The following is a 24,191-nucleotide window of genomic DNA, read 5'->3' as shown; positions in this document are numbered from 1 at the left end:
TTCATTTTTCAGTTGCGGTTCTAAGAACTGCACTGGCGGCTTCCGTGTAGTTTTATAGCGCATTGAACAAAATCTTTTCACTGAGTGTCTTTCTGACAACTTCAGTGTTCACTGACTGACAATGTGGCACTGCTCAGCCATGCCCGGCTGACTCCAGCCTCAGTGTGAGAGGCCAGCACGACCACCTGTCCATCTCAGTAGTTCAGGTTCAACTCAGCTGTCATTCCTCTCGTTCTGGAATGCACCCCCTTGTCATCTCAGAGAGTAATACACCGCGTTTCAGTTTCAAGAAGGCGTGAAAACCATATACACCGCCGGCCAAATGAAATAGGGCCACTCAGTCAGTGACATTCAGTGGCCTGTGCTTCAGGGGAAAAAAGAGGAGGGGAGGGGGATCAGGAGGACTGCCAACAGCACCTGGAGTTCCAAGGCGGTCAACCACCGGTGTACTAACCGCGCCAGACGTTGCTTTTCTTCAGTGATCGGGTGATATGAGAAGCGGTGTTGTCAACACAACTGACCACGATGTCTTTGTTTCTTTTTTTCTTCTTTTTTTTGTCTGTATTTCTATAGAAAGATGGTCTGTCATATATGCATGCGCAGTCGTCTTGCCTGGCTGACTTGTGAAACCAACATCGAAAATGGCTAGCGAAGTAGGGGCTATCGGTGGGGCTTATGGAGCAGGCTTGGCTGGAGCACCCTTTGACCCGTTGACTTACATTAAAAAGCCTCAAGTAATACTCAGGTTAATCAGTATGGTGAGTAGACTGATTTGACCTTTCAAAATACAATGTTCGTTTATGTTAACATAGAACGACTTCGGTTCCACTCTCAGCCTCGGTCTAACACCAGCGCATCGTTGACGACGCAAAACGAACTTGTCCGTGTTTGTTAAAATCAATAATGTAGTTTCATGGTGTCTGGCGTCGACCTAGTTCTTGTCTGATTCCTTGACATGAATGCTTAGACAGTTTAATTGTAATTAGTATCTTTGCATTAATGATTAAACTGGGGCTTTCAGCTTAGCTACCCTGTATGTCACAGGCAATCGTTTTTTCGTGCAGTGATGGGTAGGGGCACACAGGGCGCTTAGCTGAATGAAATTGAAATCCAATATATGTATCAAAGTCACACACACCAATATATGTATCAAAGTCACATACACCCAGTGGTCAAACCTTTTCATTTATTATTAATTTTTTATTACTTTGCAGTTGTTTGCCGTGGTGGTGTTCGGATGTATATCATCGGGAGCCTGGTTTGGCCACCAGTGCCAGATGAACGGAGATGTTAACGCCTGTGGCTACGGGACAGGCATAGGGGTGCTAGCTTTCCTCCTGTGTATTGGCTTTCTCGTCCTGGATGCGCTTTTTGAGAGCCTGAGCAGTGTGCAGCACAGAAAGTATGCAGTGTTGGCAGACTTGGCAATCTCAGGTAAGTGGAGAGTTCATTTTCTTCATAATGTGCTTTCACCCGAAAAAGACGAAATACACTGTCATTACCACAAGACAAAAGCACCAAAACCTTCTGCCCACTCGTTCTCCATTGTATATCAATGGCATAATGATTGAGGAAGTCAGTCATCACAAAGTACTTGGTCTTATTATTTTATTATTGACAATAACCCCTCATGGTCTCAACATGTTATGATGACTTGTAAAACTTTATCCAAAAAGATTCATTAACTTTCTAGAATCAAGCATTTCTTAAACAAGCATTGCCGTTAATTATTTTTCCATGCTTGTATCGAACCACATGTAAATTATGCCTAAACAGTATGGGATTCTGCCAGTGAAAATGTTTCAAAACAACTCATGAGTCAACATAGAAGAGCCTTAAAGCTGATACATCTGAAATCTTCATCATTAACTGTCTCTGATAACCTAGATTTAGGTATTCTGCCATTGAAATGGAAACTCATTCATAATAATAAGGCGCATTTCATGTATAAGATAATGTCTGGTTTTGCTCCTTATATATCTAAAACAGCGATTCCTTACAAGTACTATACGTAGCATTACTAACAACAAGAAGATCATGGTATTACTTCCAAGAATTGATTTATTCAAATCGAGTCTCACTTACTCTGGCGGTTGACTCTGGAACAACATATTAACTAGTTTTAATGTTCATATAAGTTTCACTGTGTAAGTGTGTTCAAGAAAAAGTATCATGAATACCTGATGGAAAAATTATTAAATTCTGCTCAGTATACCATATTACGTCATATGATATTACTGTATTTCACCACAAGTCTCACTCTGTCTCTTTATCTCATTCTGTCTATAAATACTATCTCCTCTCTCTTCTGTCGCTTTTTTTCCTTTCTCTCTCGCTCCGCATTTTTATAAAATATGTGTGGTTTCTTATAAATATGATGCTTATAATGTTGTTTCTTTTCTCGTTTTTCTATGAATTTGTTAACATTTACTCATTTCTTGGGGTCTTCTTCATACCTTTTCTTTTGACATATTTCCCTTTCGAGGGCTGCAGAAAGCAATTGTTTGCTTACTCTAATGTTATCAGAAATAAAATTCACTCATTCATTCATTCATTCATTTATTCCTTCCTTCCTTCTTTCCTTCATTCTCTCTCTCTCTCTCTCTCTCTCTCTCTCTCTCTCTCTCTCTCTCTCTCTCATTACTATATTCATATACATTATTGTCATGAATGTAGGTATCATGATTTTGTACTTGTAAATGCTTACTGTGCAGTTGAGTGTATAACTGTATTTGAATGTCATGTATGTTTTTCTGTAACCTTTTGTTACCTTGTGAACATTTTGATTTCATTTCTCTTTGCCCTGAGGGCTGGATGTAAAAAAGCATATGCATGCTTATTCCACTGCCCTCATAAAAAAAGATTCATTGATTCGTTCATTCCTCATTTTCTTGCTTAGGTTGTGAGCATCCATAGCTTTTTAAAAGAACTTTGGTTATTGCCAGCCACTTTGATGTGCCAGTTGTTTTGGATTTCTCACATGTCATCGTGATTAGTATGACATCCCATTGTCACACAAAAATGATACATCAGTTATCATGATGCACAAACATGGCACAGGTAGAAGTGTGACAGAAGAGCTTCCACAATTTTAGCCAGAAAGTAATAGTATTGACAGTGACAGGCATCAAAGTTTGATCATCATGAATCTAGAAGTTCCTTTGCATCTGTTTGCATATGTTATTTTGGTAGTCATAATTTTTTCTTCTTTTTATTTAAATTTTTTTTTTTTTATTGTACTCAACAAATCATGTCACAAAGATAATGGACAATGTCACTGTTTAACTTCAACTAGTTCAAGTCAGTTCACTAACGACAGAAACAGTACAAGAAGCTCGTTATATGACATCTAATGACCCAGATTCTCCTCTTCTTCATCAGCAATACACTTTTCAGATTGAAAAACAGGTGGGTGGACTTTTTGCTTGCTTGTTGCAGACAGTCAAGTCTACTTAGATTTGAAGTCATACATGAGGCCTTGGCTGATAGAAAGCTTGATTTTCAAGGTGGACATTTTGCTGGCTTGTACAAAACTGTATGCAGACAGGGCGAAACTGAGTTCGAGTTTACTTTGGATTGAAGTTGTGTGTTTGCTGATGATAGGTAGACTTTTTGCTTGCTTGTATGCAGGAAACCGATTTAGGATTTTGGATAGGAAGCTACAGTTACAGGTTGGACTTTTTGCTTGCTTGTAATGCAGACAGGGCAAAACCATGTTCAGTCCTCTTACAGATGAAGTTGCGTGTCACACCGTTAGTCTCTAGCTGGTGGAAGGATTTGGTTGTAGAGTGGACTTTCTTCTTGCTTGTATACAGACAGAGTGAAACCAAGTGAGTCCTCTTTGGACTGAAGTTGCGTGTGAGCCTCCAGCTTAGTTACAGGGTGCACTTTCTTCTTGCTTGTATGCAGAGTGAAACCAAGTTCAGTCTTCTTAGGGTTGTAGTTGTGTGTGAGCCCCAAGCTGATAGCAATAGGAAGCTTCAGTTACAGGGTGGACTTATTGCTTGCTTGTATGAAGACAGGTGGAGTTTGTTGCTTTCAATTTCATGAAGGTAGTGGCAGCCCCCATGGCCAATGCTGGGAAACCTATGAACGCCTAAAAAATTGACTAATTTTGAAGTGCGTTTTCTCATATTTGATTTCATTTTGTGAAAAACTATCCAACTGAAATAATTATTTATCATCCATATTTTAAATTTTTATTGTGTTTGCTTTGAATGAGTTCGCGGATAGAAGAAAAAGAAGTGTACTGTAACACGAAACAGCAATCCTTGTCCAATGGCGGTTGGCAGCTTTCTGAGCGTGATACAGTTAGTTTCAACCACACACTGACACAGTGGAAAAATTCGCATCTGTTGCTTTCCATTCATTGGTTACTTTTCGAAAACCTGGGAGCTGTGAAAGGTGAAAGTTCAAGGAGAACTTTCGTGTGTTTTTTTCCAAGCCTTGGGCAAAGTAGGGTAACTAAGTTAGATCTGTGTGCAAAGTGAAATGATAAAATGCAAAATACCATGCACATATTGTGAATGAAATATTCAGTTTGATATATATCTAAGACATGCATTCACACATAGTAGTGGCGGACCATGGATAGAGCATATCCGACCTAATGTCTAATTGGGCTGTCTGCTTGGACCAAGCAGCGTTGCCTGTGACTGTAGAGACCGATGCGTGAGAGACAGTCTCTGTCGCAGCGATCACATGTGTAAGCTGATGCTGGTCTGTCGGCTGCCATCCCTTTTCTACGAGCTCGCTTTTCTGCTGCAGCAGCTGACAGTTTGTCCTCACCAATCCGTAGCTGATTCTTGAGAGTGCTTCTCCATCTTAAGCGCGTTGGGTTATGCTGCTGGTCAGGCATCTGCTCAACAGATGTGGTGTAGCGTGTATGGATTTGTCCGAACGCAGTGACGCCTCCTTGAGAAAGTGAAACTGAAACTGAAACTCTCCATCTGTTGCAGTCATCTGCAAGGTCCTCCCAGGACTCAGTGTTGATCTTAAGTGCCTTCATATCACATTTGCAAACGTCTTTGTATCAGCTGTGGGTGGCTGGTGCTTCTCTGCCCTGTGGCGAATATCTTCAGAACCAAGATATTCACTTACTCTTTTTTTGTTTTTCTTAAATTGTCATGTTGTTTACCAGAAATCACATTTCAGTCATTGTAATGAATATTTAAATTTTCACTGCCGCCACCTACATTATGCTTAGCTTATATCACAGGTTGACACCAGCTTACAGTTCGGCCAACAACAGAGTGAGAGCTGTATGATCAATGGTTTCTCCATTGCAGTGGAAAATGATTCACAGCTTAGTCTTTTGTGAAGGACTATGACTCTCACTCACAGACTAGGAGGCAAGGTTGCACTGGTTCCTACTAGTCATAGTACTGCAGCCTTGGAAGCTAGTTGGCCTTTGGGAACGATCCCAATGCCAACTGTCCTAAAACCCTCTAGGCTGAGAGATTGGGGATGTAACTTAGGTATGACACTTTCTACTGTAATCAAATTCTAGCTGTGAGGAAAAAACAAACTGGATGGAAACAGGGATGGTGAAGTGTACCAGGAGTGCATCAAAGCAAGAAACCAAGCCAGACGAGTGTGTTGGAGGGTGCAGAGGAACATGGTGAAGAAAGTTGCAGCTCAAGTGAAGCAAAATTCAAAGGCCTTCTGGTCATACAAGTTCAAAGAGTGGAGTGGCCGACCTCCAAAAGGAAGATGCCTTCTCTCAGAGTGTATTCACAGAGGAAGGAGGACAGCTGCCAGACCCACTGAAGTATGAATACCACACTGAGTTGAAAGATTTTTAAATTCCCACCAAGAAAGTCGGGAAGTTACTCTAAGAGCTTCAGGCAGGGAAAGCATCAAGACCTGATGGATTGAATCCATTGGTTCTCTCAAAGACAGCAGACATTCTGTGGCTACTACTGGTGGTATTGTTCAGGAAGTCGCTGAGTGAAGGAAGGGAAGATTTCAGAGGATTGGTGCCAGGCCACAGTTAACCCTTCATTAAGAAAGGCAGCAGGCTCTCCACCAACAACTACTGACCATTGAGCTGCATGGACTTTCAATAGGCATGCAAGAGTGTCCCTTTTCAGACTTCTGAAAACAGAAGCAGATGGGATCACAGGAAACTGGAAAGTACTGCTCTGGATCCAGGACTCCTCAGAGACAGACAGTAAAGTGTAGTTTCCAGCGGAGCTCAGTCATGGCAGGCCAAGGTGACAAGTGGAATCCCCCAGGGGAGTGTTATTTGTCCCATGTTATTTGTTCTTTACATCAACAACCTGCCTGATAATATTTACAGGTCAGTCTGTCCTTTTGCAGCCACACCGGAAAACATTGTGCACTAAGGTAGAAGACATGCATTGTCAAGCAACGAAACTCATCGCCTCCTTGAAGGACAAGTCATATTCAAAGAGACCAGAAATCCTGAAACTACTCAGCCTTGAACATTGATGGAAAAGCAGCAATATTTTCAACATGAACAAGTTCATCCATGGAATTTAACAAGATTCAGGGACCTCAGATCCCACATTCCAGCTGTAAGGAAGTCAGGAGGAACAGTCTCAAGTTGAGCAAATCACACTAGATTTAACGTAAGGAATCTTTATTCACAGAATATTTTGTTGAGATCTGGAATAGTTTGCCTGTCATGATGATAATGGCACCAACAGTCTCAACTTTCAAGCGATGACACTAGGCCACTCTACCCACAGTATATGAATTATAATCCAGAATGTCACAAAAAAGTGAGTCTGTTCATTCCACCAAAAATGTGTTTGTACTGCAAGAACGTCAAACAGGCCTACCAAGGCCTCAACTGTCTATAAAGTTCAAGTTCAAAGTTCAAGATATATAATGTTTCTAGTGTTAACAGTATGCCTTTCACATTAGATCAAACTGCTGTGCACATCTTGGGTTGTAACTTATGTTAATTTCTTTAGAAAGTACATTAGTCTTGGGCATTCTTCATGCAGAATACTGAACAGCATATTTTTTATTTGTTTGTGTAAACAAAATGTGTACATAGTCACCTGGTCTCACTGGTCCATGTGTTCATAATCTTCATCTCTCACTGTGTCTTTTGTTTACAAAACTTAACAAAATTCTCAGCTGTTGCATGCTATATGGGAACCAGACTTGGAAGAAGGGCAGAACTTTATGAATAAGACCTTTCCAGTCATCCCAGGTGTTAACATTTGGTTACAGCCAGGTATGTGAGTTACAAAATCAGAGATATCGAATTTGATTTGAATGAAATTGGAAAATAGAAAAAGCGTGATATTCTACTACAGTACAAGATCTTGATTTCCATCCAGTTGTCACTGGCCATGGTGACAGCAATATTTGAGAAAAATTGTATCAATATATATTTAAGTCAGAGGTGAAGGGCACAGTTTTGACATATTATGATATGAAAAACTTGTAGTTGTACTAGTTGTAGGAGCAAATACAACTAGTACATGAGTTGCAGATATGAAACTTGGTACAATATTTAGACATGGTGAGAAAGGGGATATTGAATTAGATAGGATAAAGTATAAACTTTGCCTAACACCTGTTCCGACACTTCATTGGCCTTCTTCAAAGTGGATTTATGCAAGAAGGGTTATGTGATAGTCAAGAAGAGTTATGTGATAACCACTTTTGTTAGGAAGTATCTGAGTAGTTAAGTGGTGGAAAAGATGGCCTTAGGAAGATTGACAGATACAAATGTACATGTTGTATAATAAAACAGTGATTCACCGATCCAAAGTGGACAGAACTGCCTTCACTGGAAACATTCACATTTGATTTCAGCACACATCTTTTGTTTTGACAACAACAAAAAAATAAAGTTTTTAGCTGGTGAGTAAAAAACTAAAATTTGGATTGACTGGTGTAGTAACACATCCTTTTTTTCCCACTGTGATTTAAAGTTATTCTATTAAAATCCATTGTAGTTTTTCTTTTAGGCTTAAAAATTTACAAGTTAGCTGAATATGGCTGTTCATTCGTCTTTTTTTGTGGAGAGAACAGTTGGACAAGTGTTTGGAGTATTCACGATGAATTATACACCAAGCTGGAGAGTCATGATGATGACATGAACTGTTGAAACTTAGACATTAAAACTTGCCTGGCTGTGAAACAAGTAAAATACTGATTGATGTTGGCTGTCTTTGATTTCCAGAATTATTCACTTTTAGCACATAACTTTCAGTTTGACAAAACTCATTTGTGACTGTGAAAAAAAGGATCAGTTTATACATTTCACACTACTTTGTGGAGTTAAATTTCCAGTTGTATTGATATTCAATGCATAAACAAAATAAATTATACATTTCATGAAATTAATCTCCCTCCACCCACCCTTTGTTTTTTGTGTGTACAATGGCAAGATCATCTTCCAGTGTTGAGCTACTTGGTTACTTGCACAACCTCAGGGAATATATTACTAAATGAAAGGTTTGGAATTACTTGAAATGTGCAAGGTTTAAAACTTCAAGAGACAGGGTGAAAACTCAGAAAAGAGAGAAAATGAGAGATGCCATGATACAGTAGACAGAACTTCATCCCGGAGTTCCACAGTCTGGGGGAACACAGTGATAATCATTTGTAAGCTTGTATTGAAACACACACACACACACACACACACACACACACACACACACACACACTCCCTCTCTCTCTCTTTCTCTCTCTCTTTCTCTCTCTCTCTCTCTCTGTTTCTGCATTTATTGAAAATAGCATTATTGACTTTTATTTAACCATCGACAGGTTTCTTTCAACTGACATTGATTATACTAATAAAAAAATTATAAAATGTATAGATTTTATGCAGATGATTTGTAGCATCACATTTCAGGTAACATCTTAGACACAGAACAGGGTTCTGTGTGTATGGTTCTGATTGTGTGTGTGTGTGTGTGCGCGCGCGCATTCCCCTATGAAAAGTGTGATTAGTTGATCTGTCAGATAAGAAAAGTGAATGCAGGCAGTGTTCTGAAATTCAAGGCACCATTGTTTGATTATATTTTGAGTACCAGTTCTGTGTGGGTGATGATTGTTCTGGGTCTGACTGCTGGCAGAACTGGTGATTTTAGCCGGCTGCTTCCTTCCCTCATGTTAAATAATGTTTCTCCTTGTCTGTGAGCATGGAAGTGAGAGTTTGAGTGTGAATGTGTGATATTGTGTGTATGTGTGTGCGCGCACGCAAATGCGTGTGCATACATGAATGTGTGTCGTTGTGGTGTGGTTTTGATATGTATGCATGTGTACATGTATTATTATACAATACATGCATATGTGCACATGTGTCTGTGGTTCTGCTGTGTTATAACAGGTATTTATCATTTTATGACTTCATTTGTTGTTTTCTAGAAGAAGAAAAAAGTAATGATTATTTATGTTTTTACCTTGCAGTCGTAAATTTACTGTGTCTTATAATCACTTTCCCAAGCGCATATACAAAGAGAGATGACATCATTTTACTTTTACATGCAGTACCCAGTTGGACAGACATGGTCAGGTGGGTCCCTTTAGAACTCCATATTTAACTTTTTATGGCACACTGTACCGACAGATGCTTAGGCTTATCTGTTGCATACAACAGATGTTTTCATGGTCACATCATGTCCCAGTCACTCTTGATAGAGGACAGTGGCAAGTCATATGACTTGTCTGGTTGACACAGTGACAGCAACAGTTTGTGTATTGGCCAACAGATGGTGTGTGTGTGTGTGAGAGAGCTTTGGAGAGTTTGTATTGTGACAGGTGTACCCAGTGAGTATGACTGAGCCTCAGGGACTGGTAATAGTTGTAGCAAATCAATAGAACGAATCGGAATTGGCATCATATCAGATGACAAACAGATTTACAAACACACAGACAAATAAGCAAACCTGCAAACAGACAGATATGCAAACAAGTGATTTTGAATTTCACTTATATTCTGGGGGAAAGAAAGAAAAAGAAGTAAAAGAAAACAAACTAATGGAATAAACTATTTGGAAACTTGGGTATTACAGTGTAATTCTATAAGAATACCCTGGAAACAGAATGTGGCTGCTTGCTTGGCAAGGTAGAATTGATCATAATGAAAATTCCCATGGAATAAACTATTTGGAAACTTGAACATTACAATGTAATTGTATAAGAATACCCTAAAATTAGTGAAAACAGAATGTTGCTGCTTGCATGGCAGGGTAAAAATGATCATAATGAAAATTCCAACTCAAACAGGGACATTCAAGTGAACATGGGAGTTGCAGCCCATGAACACAGGAGTAAAAGAATAGCCAGCAGTGAAAGTTACTGAAACAGAATGTTTTACTTTTACACTTTGTGATGTAAAAAGAAAATTTTAGAACACTGTGGTACTGAAACATCAAATGAATGTCAGACTGATCAATTTAAGACAAAGATAAAGCATTTAAAGGGAATAATCTGGTTTGAACAACTTTCACTAAGAGTGAGATTTATCTGAGAGTGAGAGTGTCACTACACTAACACTGTGGTGGCCAGAGGGAATAACTGCACCAGACTCTGCAGGAGACTATTTTTTTGGTTTGTTTAAAAAAAAAAAAAAATCAGTTCATCAAGCTAACCATTCATACATTTACTGGTTTAACAAATGAAAACATTCAGTATATCTATGTAAATGGTAAAAATAAAACCACACATTAGTTTTTTATGCTGTTGGTATTTACTTTGTTGTAGAAAGGAATTTTTCATTTTACATATGTCCTTTGATTGTTCATTTTTAGCAGTAATTTATTGTTTTTATTATGTCGTTCAATCAGATAACTGAAATTTATTTTCATGCCTTGTTTAAACATTGACGTGTTTTGCAGAATATCAGATAATATCAGTATGTCATTGACTTGAATTATGTTTGTGTCTAACAATCTGTCTATCAATATTCTGTATTAGTTTGTAGGTATTCATAGATATGTTGTTGATGTTTTGCAGGCCTGTGGACGTTCCTGTGGTTTGTGGGTTTCTGCTACATGACGGATGCCTGGAGGCGCTCAGAGATGTCAGGAGGGTACATCCAGCCCCACTGGAAAGGCAAGGACAACATCCAGGCTGCGATCGCCTTCTCTTTCTTTTCCATTGCCTCATGGGTAAGTGGACAGCGGTGTTGTCTTGTTTTCTGTTGAGGTATTGTAGTTAGAAATGTGTCTGTCACTTAGCAGTCGCCCTCTCTCTCTCTGTTAGTGTGTCTGTTTAGTTTTGTATTCTATTCTTGTTCACGAAGTCAGAGACTGAGGATGAGATCAGTGGTTAATATTTCAGGGAAACTAGGGCGAGGAGAGGGGTTGGGGGGAGGGGGGGGGGGGTGTGTGTGGAAGAAAGAGTAAGTACTGTGTTTAAAAATAATAAACCTTGTGTGTGTGTTTGTGTATACTTGCATGGGTGTGTATGTGCGCACATTTGTGTGATTTGCACGGTTGTTCTTCTCCAGGGTGCCCTGACCTTCCTGGCTGTGCAACGCTATCGCCTGGGGGCCCAGGAGACCTTCAACACGGGCTACAACCAGGAGCCCACTGCCACCTCCCCCTACTCCTCCTACCCTGGCAGCGACACCGGCGACCCCTACCAGCAGCCCCCCTTCAGTCAGCAGAAGGACACCCCCGACTACCAGCCCCCAACGTACTAGGGGGAAAATGTCCGCTTGTCTGTCTGTCTGTAGTAGAGTTCAGGTCTGTGTGGTGTCAATCTTCCTTTCCCCCCCCCAAACCCCCAACGCCCCCCTACCTTCTCCTCCTCCTTGTTGCTTGTGGGCCAGCCTGGAACAAAGGTGAGAGAGAGAGAGGGACATGTGTGCAGTACTGTAGGGGCGGGTGAGAGTGGTAGTGGTGTTGTCAGGAAATCCTTACAAACATCAGAATTGTGGATCGTTACGCGGTCTTTTCTGTTGTGATGGCTCATTGAGGATCTTTGGTTTCGGTTTGTGTTGTAAACAGTTTGGTCCAGTTCTTTTTGGTTGTGTTTCTGTAAAGGACTTTCTTCTCTTGTCTGTCAGAGTTTTATTATTATTTGTGATGCTTTCATATATAGACTTTCTTTGCTTCTTGCATTTCATTGGTGTTTTTTGTTTTGTTAGTTGGGAAGGGGGGTAGGTTGAGGGGTGTATTGGGGAATGGGGGTTTCTTGTTATTTAGATATTTTTTCGGGTGGGAATGATAGGGGTTGGAGTGGACATCAAGGCCTTCTTCAGTCAAAATTGATGAAGATGATGTATCCTTCCTGTTATTTTGCTTGATGAAGGGGTAGGAGCGTTGTTTGATGGGGGTGGGGGGACAGGAGAGGGGTGTGTGGGAAAAGCAGTTTATGAGTGGGTTTTTTTTTCAAAAACCACTTCTCTGTTGCCCTGTACATTCGGGTGGGTTGGTTGGTTGGTTGGTTTTTTTTTCTCCAGTTTTTCTTGGTTAAGTTTTGCATTATTGCTGGAGATTTATAGATTTGATTTATTGTGATTATATTTTGTTTTTGTTGATATACTTTTGAGTGCATTTTCACATTTAAGATTTTATTACATTTTAAATTTAAGGAAGAAAATGAATTCTGTTATATATTGTCCACCCAATCTTTAATGCACTCCATCAGTGATTTAGAGAAAAAAAATCTTTGATTTAAAAAAAAAAAAAAAAATTAGGACTGCTTGTTTTCTCTCTCCTTATCTTTTTCTTCTCTTTGAATCAGGTAAATTTAATGATAGTTAATTATTTTGGAAATGATGTAAGTAGTTCGTAGCACAATGTACTATTTATTGGAAAGTTTCAGCATTATTTGAAGAAATTCTCCTGTTATAGAATATCAGATGAGTCACCAATAGTATGTTTGTACTGATTTTTTGTGATCATGTATAGTCTGAAAAGGGATCATACCTTATTTGATATTAATTTTTTGGTTTGTTTTTATTTTGTATTGTGTTTTGCTTTTTCATTGTATGTTTTGTTTGTGTGTGGTCTTTTTTGTACTCCATGTATCCTTTTAGTGCATTTATATCCAAGAAGAGGAAAGATTGTTTTTTCTCTCTAATTCCTTCTGACGGCAATTTTAGTGAAGAAGGTTGGCAGTATTGATGTTCGTGTAGTGAGAACTCATTTTTTCATATAAGTCTGTGTGAGTGAGATAATGTTGCCTGTAGAGAGGTTGTATGCATTGGGCATTTGATTCATTACAGGCTGGGCCTTTCATGGTGGTTCTGCTCTTCTGTTCCTGGTTTGATGCATTGTGCATATAATGGGGACAAAAACAGTTAAAGCAGAATGACTTTATTTTCCTCACATATCTTTGGAAAAATTGGTAACTCATTCATGGCAAGTGATAGCAAAAGAAATGTCTGTCAGCCTTTGCTGTGGTCACCCAAGTTAATTTCAACCCATAATCACTGAATTTTAAATCTTAACATTGTCATCTGATATGAGTTCCAGCCATAATTGTCTGACTTGAGTTTTGAAGATTCTTAGAAATGATAGAAATGATGCCAATCTCTTGCTGAAATCTTGTCAGTCATGATACCATTCATATTTTCAGAGACTTATATTTTGTTGTTGACATACGTGACCAGTTCGCAGGTGAAGAAAATAGAGACGTAAACCTGTCTCTTATTTTAACCTTGGAATGATACATTTTTTTCAAAATTATATGGTTGAAATTTGGGCAAGATTCACATCTAGCAACAATTTCCAAGATCAGATTGAATTCAAAGCATTGGATTAATGAAAAGAGTGGTGTTGACACAAAAGTTATTTATAAAATGTTCCTGGATTAGTTGAAAAATCAAATGTTGGTTGTACTTGTAGCATGTGTTTTTCTTCTGAGCATGCACTATTTGTGTACTTTTTTTGTTCCATTTGTTGAGTAACTTACAATTTGTAGGGAAAAAGAGTTGAGTGCTTATATTCAGCTTCAGTCATTTAGTTTTGTTCTTGTAAATAAAATTGTTGCTGTCTAGTGGTCCTTTGACTTTTGATGTCTATTCTTTCTGGAAAATACACCACATCCTGAATCATTGGCTATTCATTTATATGCCTGTAACTGGTATTTGTTTATTATGTGATACTTAGTAATGTTTGTTATTTAATTGATACAGTCTAGTGAGTAGCTGTAGCAATGCTGACGTGTGTTATTTTCAGGTAAGCATTCTGAAACCTGGAAAGTATGGGTGTGTGTCTCTGTGTGTGCACATGCATTATTGTGTGTAATAAATGATTCAGTATGCATTAGTTGGGGGAGAACTGGTTTGTCTGCTCTTATTCTCATAGTCTTTCTGGATTCAGTTTCAGTTTTATATGGCTGTCCTGTGCAATCACCCGATTTTGAAATTATAATCCTTTGAATCGATACTATTTTTTTCTTTTTTTAAAAAGATGTTTATTAATTTTTGATTGGTCGTGTTATTGTTCGCAAAACCAGCTTTTCTCACATCAAGAACTGGTGAGGTGTTTGTAGAGCCATCACAGCACATCATCACTCCAATTACATGTTTACACTCAAATTTGTGTGCATGTGTGTGTGTGAGAAAAGATTATACAGACTGTTCTGAACATATTTTCCTGAATATAATAGTATCTGAATATAGGGATTTTTTTTGTCTTTCTTTTTTTAAAGAAGATTCTTCATCATGTTATATCTGGAGAAAACGTTGAGGGGTTTGCATTAAACTTTCTTAAATGAATGGTAATGGAACAGGGATGCATAACTTGCTTATATATATTCTTTTAATCAGGGTCTGGATCTTGGACTTCATGAAGGCAAGGACTTTTTATTAAACAGAGATGAATAACCTACAAGGAAAATTTATTGCAAGGTCTGGATCTAGGACTTAAATAAATTGGGTAGTTGTGTGTAACTGGTATTGACAGATGTTGCACTCTTCAGAGTTCTTTCTAGTTCTGTCATAGATTGAAGATCAAGTTCTGTTTACATCAAAAACTGTAGTGTTCCTTACTTATGCTTATATCATGTTTGGATGAAAAGTAAATCTGCAGACTTAAAAAGGGGAAATCCAAGACCTGGCAATGGTTCGCTCATGCAGCTGAAGTTAAGCATGACATTGAAAAGTATAGGAAATGGAACAAACATAGAGTTTGGGGAACTTTCTGTTTGTTTGTTTGTTTTGTGCTGGGTTGTTTTCTGAAATGCTCATATATTTAGTTTGGGACAAATGATCTGACATACAATTTCTGATGGTGGGAGGTTCAACTCTGTGATTTGTTCTGTTGCTGTTGTCATTGTTTTTCTTCCATTTTCTTTCATTTCTGAAAGATTCTTTGGAAATATGATTATTTAGTGCTGTCATATTTCCTGCGCACAAAAATATGAAGTCTTCAGAATTTCATCTAGCAAAAAGTACTTGATTTTTTTTTCCATGTTGCAAGCCAGTTTAATTTACATGGCACTCACTAAGTTGTGTAACGTAGACTAGAAGTTGAAAGTGCAACAGGGGTTTATAAAAAAAAAAAAAAAAAAAAAAGGTGGGTGAATTCAGGAGTATTTGAAATTCACAGTTTTAATGTTCATTGATACATTACTGATATGAATTTACTTTGGGGACTGAAAATCGCATTTCTGGAATATGTTATTTATAGCTTGTGGTTGCATGAAATTATTGTATGAGGTCGTATTATAAAGTTTTGGATACAGTGCAAGATGATGTAGTGTTTTATTATTTTCGTTTTTGATACTTGGAGCAATCTGTAGCATCAAATATAGTAGGTACTGGGTTCAGTGAAGATGACAATCTTGTACACTTTTGTGACCATCATGGTTCATCTGGCATGAACTCTTGACTTGTGTTTCTTAATTTTATTTTACACTTTTGTGATCATGCTTTTGTGAGCATCTGTGATTCAGTTTTATTCTTTTTCGTTTCTATTTTTTGTTCTTTTTCTGTCTTTTCTCCACAGTTCTTTTCCATTTTCCCATTTGTCATGCTCTTGTAGGGCCCTGCACTCAAGCTCTTTTCCTATGTCTTTGATGCATGTATGGATAAAAACTCAGCAATGTGACAGGCTGTTCCTGAAATGTGTAGTACATGTTTTTGTTGAGATATCGAGAGCAGAACACAGGAGAAGAAAACCATGATTTGCTGTTGTACCCTGGATGTTACACTCTGTGAGTGGGTAGAGGCAGACCTTGGCTTGAAGTATGTAGCTTGCAGCTGTTTGCCAGTGGTTCATTTTGTTGACGAGGGGGCAGCACATTGCTGTCAATGTTTTGGGTAGGGGGGAGGGATTGGGGGGTTTCCACGTGACAGAATAATCCTTTTCTTTGTTTTTTGTTGTTGTTTTTGTCTCTTTTAGATCTGTGTTCTGTTTTCTCATGGCCTTTGTTTACAAATTTAACAGTGGAGAGGAAGGGAGAAGGGATGTTGTGTCCTGAAGTTTGAGGTAGTTGCAGGTATATGTGTACGATTGGATGTAGTTGTTTATAACGAAGTGTCTGTTTAGTTTAGTTTAGTTTATAATGTGGTATCTTGCGAAATATCTTATTGCGATGCTGTCAGTCCTTCATCTGATGAGGATGAAGCAGAATGGTTCCCGCCATTGAGTTTGGCTCGCATTTCATCCACCCACTCTCAGTATTGTCTGAGCCCTGTGTCATAACTTAAATACTTCATTTTATGATATAGAGGTTTTCTTCTTCTTTCAGCATTTTATTTTATGATAACATATTATATAGGTTTTCTTCTTACTTTGTTTTCTATTTCTACCATGAGCATTCCAAGACTTTGTGTATATTTTGCTTTCTGTGTGCGGACTGTAGAGGTGACAGTAATCACCTTTCATTAATTCTCTCACATCTTTAAAAGATGTTGGGAATTTGTATGATACACTCGTTGATGCTTGATGCAACTAGACATAATAATTTATTTCGTCTTTGTATTCCAGTTGCTCTGTTACTGGTTGAAAGAGATATTTTGAAACCATTCACTTTTGAAAAGGCATCTTGATTCTATGTGTGGATTATCAGTAACTGTATTTGTGAGGTAGGTATTCACTGTGACTTTGTCTCCAAGCCGATAACTGATGTAACGTGGAAAAGCAGGGACAGCCTGACAGTGAAAGATGGTTAAGTATGATTTAAAGAAGAAAATTAGGTTCTGTTGGAGATTGACAGAAGATTGAGTGTTAAGTTTCTATATAACTGGGAATGAAGGGGAGGAGGGTGCTTATGTTTGTTGATGTCTGTGCGTGAACCAGAAACACAAGTGCATCAGTGTTTCCTAAGTAGTATTGTTAAGTAATGTTCAAGATTAAAGTCCACCTGTATTTTCAGAAAACTACTCTGTCAGAACTGTTCGTTGCACTGTTGACAAGTTGTCTTCCACTTGTGTTTGTGGAGGTGTCATCTTGATTATTCACCAGAAATGGGGGACACTGATAGCATAACTCACTGATAGTCATTGAATTCTGGAATCAGTCATGGCAGTGCAGTTGGAAGGTTAAGAGTTTGAAGCTTTCTCTGCCCAGAAAATCTTCCTGTTGTGGGATTGACAGGATTAAGTTTGGAGTTGCATAGGCTCAGTTGGAAAGGTTTTCATCTCAGTCACCCTCTTCATGAAGACATGTTTGAGAGTGGTGCCCACATTCTATAAATGCCTCAGAATAATTGACTGAAAGACTAATCGTTGTCTTCTGTCATCCACTGATCAGGACATATATATCTTTGGAAAATCTTTTGACTTTGGAGTTTCGCAGTTGAAATTACTGTATTTCTAGGCTGTACATAGCTGAAAATAAGCAAGATTTCAGCCTTGCTGTGGAGTCCCAAGTGTATACAAGTGTGCATAATTATAGTTATCATTGAGGTTGCTTTGACGGTTTTATTGGGGGAAAGATCTGTCTGTGGTCCTCAGTGGGTGTTTCCCCCCCCAAATTTATAGAATACTTCATTTTTTTCTTGGCGTTAAGAATCAGACATATGCTTTTGGTTGTCAGCTGTGTGGTTCTGAATTTTGTAGCCTAAAGTTATGAAATAGTCAAGATTATTTGTGGTGTTAAATAAATCTATCATTCAGACATGTATTAGCGATGCATGATTCATAACGGCTCTGCTCACTGTAGACTATAGCCTTCAGGTGATGGGATAGTTAATGTGGCATTCGCTTTTATCATACTATGATAATCTTTATTACACATTTTGTTGTCAGTTGTGATAACTCAATTACATTAGGCCTACAGTTGCCTAGTCTATATACACAGGTGTCTGAGTTTTGTGTGGGTGTGGATCTGTGTGCAAGAGACTGCAAGAGAATCAAAAACGGAAACTGAGCTCTTCAGGGACAGTAGAATAGGGGGATAAAACCTACAGAACAAATTAGCATTAATTTTGATTCATCATGTTCCATTTGGTGTCCTCCCTTTGCCCACCTTTTCCAATGTTTTTTTCATCGTTTGCTGGTGAGGTCTTAACTTAGCAGCTTCCAAAGTCACCTGTTTCCATGAGGTTCTGTCAAAGTGAGTGCTGACTGTTTCATTATGATAAGTATGGTCATGTGAATCCAGATAGCGACAAGATTCCTGAAGCAGAGACAAAACACAGTGAACGCATCTCTCCCTCTCTCTCCCACCTCTACAAATCCACATGCTCAAAATCCACAGATCACATGCAGGCACTGCTACATACATAAACATTCATTCACAAACACCAACATTAAGTTTTTCCTTTATTCACATGAAGCATTGTCTGCTCCTCTACTTGCATACTACGCACACACATACGCATGTTCATGCTAGCATACCTGTCAGAAGCGCAAGTATGTCCATGCACACACTTGCACACTTATAACACAGTGACTTCCAAAAAACTGCAAATTAAAAGAAGATTTACTACACACACACACACACTCACACTCACACACACACAGAATCACACAAACGTTCCACACACACACAAGAGTCACACAAACTATTTCCACTTTGATCACACTGAAAGAGGATTTTTTTTATATCCTTTTGTCAGCAGTGCAGTAGCAACATACAAAAACTGCAAATAATGAGCAATTGTTGACTACCACTGTGTGAATTCAAACTGAGTAGCTACATGTATAATAACACTAAAAAAGAAAACAAGAAGAGACCCTGCACATTACACACTCAGGAACACACACACACACACACACACACACCCACACACACACACCTTTTTCTGTCTCATACATCTTATATCACTTTAGCTAAAAAAAAAAAAAAAAAAAAAAAATTATACAGTCAGAAAAAAATATTTTTAAAATGTTGCACTGCACTGTGGCAATGTGCTCTCCACAGGGAGGGCAGTGCAAATTTCACTCGAGAAATCTATAGTGACAAAAATTAATACAATATGCACTCAGATGATCACGTACAACCAAACCGAAAAAAAAATTTCCAGTGAGAGTAAAATCATATAATTGGTTTATTTGACAATTGCTGTTCGTCTGTAATTAAGAAAACTAGATGTGAATAATGAAGACATTTGAATTCGTTTTTCCCCTTTTTGTTGTTAACAAATCAGACTTACTCCAATATTGATTACACTGATCTGTCTTGTCCTTAGATTGGCTACACTCAGTAGCAGTTCATAACTGTTTTGAACATTGCTCAGATGATGATCCTTTGAATGGGTAAGTGTATGTATAAAAAGTATTTGGAATATACTTTTATCTAATGCTTAACATCAGCATCGAACAGGAAGGAGAGTCAACCAGGTTTTTTGTGATAATCTCTCGTGCACTGTCCTCTAATCAGAAAGCCAAAGGTAGTCAGGCATTTTCTGCTGTGGTATCACCTGAATCATCAACACATCCAGCCCAAAATGATAGCCAAAGGTTTTGGACAGCAGAGTGGCATTCTACAAATGACAGGAAAGCAAGTAGTCTAGCTGAAAAGAGACTGAGACATTCTGGTGGAAAACTGCACTGTCATGTGGAACCAAGCCTGTAAGGATAATTGGCATCACATGCCATGTATCAAAGTAAAAAAAACAACAAAAAACCCTGCAAAGTTCATGACTTCCAGCTTACTGCCACAGCAATATTCCCAATGTTGCACTCAAGACTGACTGGTACTGACCAGTCGGGGAGTGTGTGGATAGGAGGGGGGTGTGGGGTGATAGAGGGATGACACTTCGGATGACCTGAACCTGATGTGAGGAGAAACTGGCAGATTCACTGTATCAATCCGTCTGCATAGTACCGCTTTGATCCCTTCAGTCCAGCGGATGAAAGAAAGTCCAAGTAAAATTGCAAAAGGAATGCCGATATGGATACTTTTATAGATAATTATGGATACTTATACAGCGCCTATCCTCGGTCAGAGACCAAGCTCTAAGCGCTTTACAAACATGGAAGCCTTTGCACAACAGGTTACCTACCTGCTTCAAAAGAAGTAATCGCATTTGCAAGACATCGCGCCTTGACCAATCTCTCTCCCTTGCGCATGTGTGTATATATATGTGTGTGTGTGTATGTGTGCAAGCATGGGTGTGTGCGCACTAGGGGGGCAGACCGTGCGTCAGTTTTACTTTCTGCATGGTTTGAATAATAGATAATAACTTAAAAAGGAGGATAATACCCTGAAAAGATGTCACAACAGTTGATAAAACCCAGACGATTCATCAGTAAAGCGGTAGTCCGACGAATTCATGTCATTTTTACCAAGTATAAGTTGACTTAAAAAGTACCCTTGAAAACAATTAATCAGCTGATGTCATAATATGCTTAATGTTAGATCACCACAACTGAATATGCAGTTGTCATAATATTTAATGAAAACACCAAAAGCATCATCATACACACTGATTTATCTGCCCCTCCTTCGTTTTCTCTTGTTTAGGAATAAAATTGGTATAAACGAATTTTACAACAGAATAATTGTCCCACATTTGTCACGTGTGTGTGTGTGTGTGTGTGTGTGTGTGTGTGTGCACGCGCGTGTGCTGGCCCGTGCGCGTGTGAGTGCGTGCCTGCGTGTTACGTGCGTGTGTGTGTGTGTTGCTGCTTACGAGTGTGCATGTGTGCAAGCCAGACAGAAAAAAGGGAGAGAGAGGGAGACGGACAGAGAGAGAGAGAATGAAACACAGCGAGACAGACAAAAAGGAACGAGCAAATGAACATACTCATACACACATGTACATCATAGAAACACACAGAAGGGTAGATACACACTTTTTTATTTACAAATATACACAGATCAACTGATCAACATGCGTGCCATCGCCACCTTCAGCTATTTCTTTCTCACCAGTACCCTTGGCCCACTCTCAAACAACACACATAATGCTCTGATATGTAGCTTGATTATCATTATCATTATCTTTAAAATAAGCCCGAGGCATTTACAAATAGAACACACACGTAAATAGGAAAAAAAGAGAGAAAAAAAATTTAACAAGATACCAAACATTATCAAAATTGAATTATTAATTCTCCCCCCCACCCCCACCCCTTCCACACTCACAACACACACACGCACACATGTCATAGCACACAATCATAAATAGTGCACAATGAAAAATACAAACATTATAATTTGTTGCAAACTCACTCACTCATTAATAATCATTTCATGGCTTCTGGTGTCTCTGTTCAGTCTTTCATTTGCAACTGACACGTGGAATGATCGTTAAACTGAAACTGACAATGATTACATCTTCGAATTATCTAATCTAAATAAAAAAAAAAAAAAAAATCAAATAAAAATTAAAAAAAAACACAAGGGTGTTTTTGCATTCTATGACCCGAAGACCAAGACACCACACACTGAATTATCAAAAGCCAATGGCCGCATTTCCAACGAAAAACAAAAAACAAAACAAAAGAAAAACAACAACAAAAAACACACACACACACACAAAAAGCTGAAACAAGGGAATAAAGACATCATCTGAAAAATTAAATCAATGGCTAATTTCACTCAAATCACAATCAAAGCATTCTATCATCTCTTAAAAAAAATCACAGGTCACAACAATCAAATGCATTGAAAGACAGTCAAGCTGCACAATTCACATCAGACAGCTGTCCCCCAGTGCAGACAGCAGGTGTTGACAGCGGCCCACTGGATAGCTGGATCTTTTCATCTGCACCCCTAGCTGCTCCACCCTTTCTAACGACGTTTCCGGGTACATCTGGTGCCAACAGTCAGTAAAGGTGACCAGAGGCGTGGAGGAAGAGAAATGTCCACCTTCAGCTGGAGACTGTTTCTTGCATTTCAGCACCACGAGCACAGAGTTGGGGGCCAGATGGTGGGCCCTCAATGGACACCTCTCTGCACACCTCTCCCCACCACCCCAACCATCTGACCAGCACAGTCTAGAATGCTGTAGCCACTCATCCAACGATTTTTTGCCAGCATGGCAAAGGACGAGATTTTTTAGAGAAGGCGAGTGCAGTCTTGTGTCCAACACCTGATCCAGATTGTCTTGATCTTTGATGAGACCCCTCATGACAGGAGGGGCGCCAGACACGTGGTGGACGAAAAGCTGAATTGGCAATTTCAACGGCGAGGTGGGAGCTAAATAGAATCCTGGGTCTACTGCTCCAAAATCCATGTTGAGCGTGTGAAGCGCTGGGTGGCACTTGACGAGCGAGGCCATCACTGCAGGCGAGAGTCCAGCAGACCCGTTCCCTGCGATGTCCAGGAACCCCAACTCGGGAAGCGGCTGGTCGACGAACGCACTGAACGGCCACACTGTACCAGGGTTCGGTTTGTGGCCATTTAAGCGAACGTCCTCGTACACGCTCCTAAGCAACACAGACTTGAGGCATCTACAGTGTCCCACCAGAGTGTTGATGGATGCTTTGACGTCTGGGAAAAGTGAAAAGGAGAGGTCCATGGACACAAGACTGTGTGCATAGTTCCTTAGCGAGGTGACAACGTCATGGGTCCTCTGGTATCGCAGCGCCTTGAGGTGCTTGGCACAGCCGTTTTTCCCGACGAATGTCGGCAGCCTGATGGCAGACATTCCCGACTCCACTGCCAAGTTGAATGCCTTGCTGAAGTCAATGATGCTCCGTGTGTCTGTTGACACACCTCAGGGAAAGTTTCTCTCGGGTGGGCAAGTGCTGGATAACGTTAAACCAGAACGGGTGTGTCCATGGCAGGAGTTCAAATGCCTGACGCATTATGTTGACCCGGTCTTGGCTCTACTGCTTCTTCTCTCTCTTCGCAGCCTGTTCTGCTTTCGCTTTGCCGCCCATTGTGTTGGCTGTTGTGGACGTCTTTGCTTTGGCTGTCACGGAAGAGAACTGTATTCCAAGGCACAGGAGAATACTGTCATTGTGTGGTTTGGCTGTCACGAGGGATAACTGTATTCCAAGGTACAGGAGAATACTGTCACAGTGGGGTTTGGCTGTCACGGGGGATAACTGTATTCCAAGTTACAGGAGAATACTGTCACAGTGTGGTTGCGACTTCCAACCCACTAACGATTCACTTGAAAGTGGAGATGAAGTGACCAGACAGTTGCCGTGTGACCATTATAAAGGCAGGCAAGACGAGTTGCTGGTAACTGTTGTCCACGTGATATCTCGCTTCCTTTGCTGTGATTGGCTGACCAGCGGGAAGTGTCCCATGTGTGTAAGCAGCCCCTATCTGTGTCAGCTCATCTAACCAATAACGGCTGAGCGATTTTTGTTGGGCAACCGCCTCGCTGGTTGCCATCATCAGTCACTGTCTCTCTAGCCCCCACTATCTACCTTATCTTTGGCCCACTACTGTTGTGATGGTTGCTATCCACAAATCAACCTCAAACACTTTAGCCCCGCTATCTGGCTCATCTTTTGTCCGCTACTGCTGCTACTGTTGCCATCCACCAATCAGCTTCTGTTCTGTAACTCACTTGTCTTTTGTAGGCATGCGTGATCGCTCACACGCTCGCTCGCCTTCTCTCTCTCTCTCTCTCTCTCTCTTTGTTCTGTCTGCCCTCCCTCTCCCTTCGCCCCTCTCTCCCTCTCTGTCTTTCTCTTTCTTCCTCTCTCTATACCCCCGCCTCTAATCTTTCTTTATCCTTATCTCTCATGCTTCAAAACTACCAGTTGTTTTTTTTTTAATCAAATGTATGTCATCAATTACTTCATATGTATGTGGAGTGTGAAAATTGATCAGGTCATAATAGTGAGCACTGTCTGAAATTATTTTCTTCAATAATATCTTTAAAAAAAAAAAGAAAAAGAAGTTTTTTGCACTTCTGTGGACTGTTTAGTTCTTGTCAGCTTCTGT

General features: G+C 39.6%; 1 protein-coding gene across 1 annotated transcript; it reads left to right on the top strand.

Moving 5' to 3' along the window:
* The first annotated feature begins 604 nt into the window (after window positions 1-604).
* Window positions 605-18,189, top strand: LOC143292646 (synaptogyrin-2-like). Its single transcript, XM_076603138.1, has 4 exons — window positions 605-758; window positions 1,215-1,434; window positions 10,948-11,102; window positions 11,444-18,189. Exons 1-4 carry the CDS (start codon window positions 642-644, stop codon window positions 11,636-11,638), a joined length of 687 nt encoding a protein of 228 aa, XP_076459253.1. The 5' UTR covers window positions 605-641; the 3' UTR covers window positions 11,639-18,189.
* The last annotated feature ends 6,002 nt before the right edge of the window (window positions 18,190-24,191 follow it).

The sequence above is a fragment of the Babylonia areolata genome, chromosome 18 (genome assembly GCF_041734735.1).
Source record: "Babylonia areolata isolate BAREFJ2019XMU chromosome 18, ASM4173473v1, whole genome shotgun sequence".
Lineage (NCBI taxonomy): Eukaryota > Metazoa > Mollusca > Gastropoda > Neogastropoda > Buccinidae > Babylonia > Babylonia areolata.
Note: the sequence above shows the minus strand (reverse complement) of the source record. Positions and strands in the feature narration are given on the sequence as shown.

Bases quoted from the DNA above. Each gene is read 5' to 3' on its own strand.
- LOC143292646 (XM_076603138.1), top strand. From the start codon at position 642: ATGGCTAGCGAAGTAGGGGCTATCGGTGGGGCTTATGGAGCAGGCTTG. The intron at 759-1,214 runs GTGAGTAGACTG...ATTACTTTGCAG, and splicing joins TACTCAGGTTAATCAGTATG to TTGTTTGCCGTGGTGGTGTT. The intron at 1,435-10,947 runs GTAAGTGGAGAG...GATGTTTTGCAG, and splicing joins GGCAGACTTGGCAATCTCAG to GCCTGTGGACGTTCCTGTGG.